Source organism: Histoplasma capsulatum, genomic scaffold (assembly GCF_000149585.1).
Source record: "Histoplasma capsulatum NAm1 scaffold_2 genomic scaffold, whole genome shotgun sequence".
Lineage (NCBI taxonomy): Eukaryota > Fungi > Ascomycota > Eurotiomycetes > Onygenales > Ajellomycetaceae > Histoplasma > Histoplasma mississippiense.
This window is the reverse complement of record NW_001813981.1, coordinates 1,835,801-1,839,214: the sequence shown is the minus strand read 5'-3', so window position 1 is coordinate 1,839,214 and position 3,414 is coordinate 1,835,801. Positions and strand designations below refer to the sequence as shown.

Below are 3,414 nucleotides of genomic sequence, written 5' to 3'. Positions count from 1 at the left end.
CAGGAAAAACGATGTGACAGATTGATAGTTTTGTTATCAGTCTCGATGGATACCCGCGCTCTTCACTTTCTCATTTGTGCAAATCCCTACGCCTGACCACCTCGTCTCATAGTCTAATGCTGTGTTATTTGAAAAACTATATGGCTACATTGGCAGAGCATATCAATCATTCACGCGGCTCATGGGCGTGTTGAGAAAGAAAACCATTTAGTTAGCCGAGTTACTTATCTGTGGATAAGTGTTGGGGGTAAGCTCTTTTGCCCCAGTGGCTTAACAGATAGCACTAATGGTTAGTTAAACTCCCATGCACCAGGTGTAAGCTCTGACATTTCTCCATAGTAACAACAACCAGTGGTGGGAAGGAAATACAAGAAGGGAATACTTAACATCCTCGGCGGCATCTAGCGATGTATTTTCTTAACTTTGACAGGGATATTCGGCTTTCTGGCTTCAGCGGAATAGCTTCTTGTTTCTGAAATTTGATCCCAAAATTCATCAAAATTATCAAAATTATCTTATTAGATAGCTCTGATGATGGCATCTCCCTTCAATACTAACTAGTTAATAGTGCTTTATATCCTAATTTGCGGTCCCTTGGACAAATTATACTGAATGCCAATGGCGTGAGAAACCCTGATGTAATCCCTAGCCTGCTACGTAAAGCCTTTCCATCATCGATTACCTCGCCTTGCTGGAATGATACCGCAACAAGGATGAAAATGAGCACCCAAGGTAACTTCTGACAGAGAATGGTGGATATCATTGCATTATTCGACGCTCTCCAAAAGAACGAACCAGAGACGTAAAATAGTTTATACATTCTTATAAAATGATATAGAATAATTACAATTGTGTATTTTCGTTACTTGTATTAGAGGGTAAAAGAGATGTTCGAAATGGAGTCAAAGACCGTCATAAGCTTGATGGGAGGAACAAGCAAAGAAGTACCCGGCTAGCGACTTGATGTCCTAAGGTTGGTAACAAGGAGTGGAAGGAAAGGGTCACTGCAAAACCCAGAGGGATGAAATTAGAAACAAGAGAAAACAAGAACACCGAATGAATATACCATTGGATGGTCTTCCCCAATATGCCCGTTTTAATGTAAGAAAAACGAAAAGAAACAAAAAATGCGTATCGCGTACGCTACACCCCTATCTCATCACCGATGACCAAAAAACACCTTCAGTTTCAGGGATCAAGACGCGAGCTCATAGATCCCTCGAGAAGGAAGCACAGCGCCAGGAGGAAGACATGTTTCTTCTAATTCCGCTAATGAGCCACGGCTGTCTGTGGGAGAGTCGTACTCGGGAGGGTCCCCCCGAGAGGAAACCGGAGATGAAGCTAAGGAGCGGTTGCTTTCAGGCTCTTCGATCTCTATAACACCGAACTGAAGCAATTCTTCTTCGCCAATCGGTTTTCTAATATCCTCCACCATCAACGTATAATGCGTCTCCAACCGTTTCGCCTCCAGTTTCTCTCGCTTTTTCCTCGCTGCTATTGATTCCTTCGGCTCGACTTTGAGCCCTAATTTCGAGTCAAATTGAGGGCTCAGGGGGCTGCGGTCAGCATGAGGGTTATGCCTCGAAGAGAGCGAAGATGTACTGTCGTTAACGTCGATGTCGTCGTATTCTTCGATATTCGTTTTCTTTCGTTCGCTCTTTTCCATCTTGCTATCTAGCTTTTCCTGTTGACGCCTGGGTAAACGGAGCCACACTCTGAAGCCCTTGCTTCGAAACACATTCTCGTTCCAGTTACTCAGCGTAACTTCAAGCTCGCCCTTTCCCTTTTGACTCCGTCTCACTTTCTTCGCCACGCGACTGTTCTTGATGCCCTTTCCAGCGTAGTATGCGGGGATTGGTCCAAATACAGCCAATGCACCCGTGGCAACCAACCCAACTCCAACTCCAACTGACCAGACGGCACATTTCTCTAGCGCCGTAAGCCTGACAGCATAAGCCAGCTCGTCACTAAACCGTGTCCATTCGTCTGGGCTGACATGTAGCTGAAAGAGTCGTTGGTTGTATGGAAACCCTGAGGAGATTTCCGGCCCATTTGTTGGGAGCTCAAGAGTAGGGAATAGCTCTTCTAGTGGGGGAGCGTGTGGCAGGATGCTGCTGGGTTCGCTGGACATTTGAGTCAGTGTGGAGGTAAAGCACCCGAAACAGCGAGCATCACTATAGTACACTTACCTTGAATATTGCTGCTGGTAGAGTGGAGGGTCCATTTCACTATTTCCGGAGGGAACCATAGGGGAAATAGGAGAAATAGCAGAAATTGAAGCAGTGGTAGTGAGCGTCGGAGACGAGACAGGTTTCCGCGCGATGTGGTGCATTTTTCCGAGAAATGTCAATCGAGTCTAGAGTAAAGGATGGGGTTGATGGTTGGATAATCCAGTAGACGCAAACTTCAGTCTTTTCCCAGGCTTGTCACAGGTTATAGACTCGTCTTTGAAAATTGCAACAAGGTCGTTTCAATCGCACATCATTTACGTCCCTAAGATTGTTGCCAATCGCGAATTGGAGAGAGCTGTGAGATATTCCGCTGGTTTGCTTTCCGAGGTGCGAAAGAGACACAGGCGAGCAATTATATGAACGAGGTAGTAATTATTTATTATAGTTGGCCTCCAGTAGCATGCTGTGCAAACGCTTTACTCAGTCTTTCCAAATAAATCATGAGAATTTTCCACGCCCTGCGCGAGTCGGCGGAGCCATCCATTAAATATTGAAATATTTACAATGCAGATGAGACGCAACGGTCTGAGAAGTTGGCACAGCCCCAAAGCAACCCTGTCGCAACTAGAAACACACCGAGACGGATGGACATATTCTTCAAACCCTTCGAGCTCGTGGCGCGGTTGTTGCCAGGAAGCGATTCCATTTTCTTTCACCCAGTTGCTTGAGGCGGAAGCCTAAGAAGGCCTCGTCATCTTACATGTACGAGCGCGTTGGTAGTTTCCACCACATGCGCTAACTTATCAGTTGGCGTTGAAATTCTTGTCCAAGTCCCTCGGAACTCAGAGCGAACGAGAACCAAATACGGAGTACGATCTGGCACAAAGCCAAAAAGTGAATCAGGATTTGCGAAGGACCGAGCGTCCGAAAGAGCATCCAAAACTCCGCGAAGAGGAGATGGAGCCTGGCTCAGTGAGATGGGTTTCGTGATTGCGAACTCCAACGCTCATTGGTGCGTTGTACGAGCCAGTTCGTCGGCTGGTGTGAGCTGGGTTTATTTTGCAGGAGACTTCATCAGCACAATGCACGAAATGGGGAACTAAACTTTAGGGCCGTCAGCCGTTGATGCTTTCTCTTGTTTGCTGGCTTTATTCATGCACCGATACTAAAGATATGAAAAAAAAAAGGAGCGAATATCAATTCTGCACTCATAAATATTCACTAACTGCTGCAAGTGATGTTC

The 3,414-nt window shown here is 45.9% G+C and overlaps 2 protein-coding genes across 2 annotated transcripts in view; both read right to left on the bottom strand.

Annotated features, from left to right (window-relative positions):
* Nucleotides 1–110, bottom strand: part of HCAG_02634 (conserved hypothetical protein) — a gene marked incomplete at both ends in the record, with an annotated part of 1,440 nt that extends 1,330 nt beyond the window's left edge. The window contains one exon of the mRNA XM_001542413.1: nt 98–110. Coding sequence (XP_001542463.1) covers nt 98–110 — 13 coding nt within the window. The remainder of the gene's footprint in view (nt 1–97) is intronic.
* A 1,085-nt stretch (nt 111–1,195) lies between these two features.
* On the bottom strand, nt 1,196–2,332 carry HCAG_02633 (predicted protein; the record flags this gene model as incomplete). Its single annotated transcript, XM_001542412.1, has 2 exons — nt 1,196–2,123; nt 2,190–2,332. The coding sequence occupies 2 exons, from the start codon at nt 2,330–2,332 to the stop codon at nt 1,196–1,198; spliced, it is 1,071 nt and encodes a 356-aa protein (XP_001542462.1).
* Nucleotides 2,333–3,414: the final 1,082 nt, after the last annotated feature.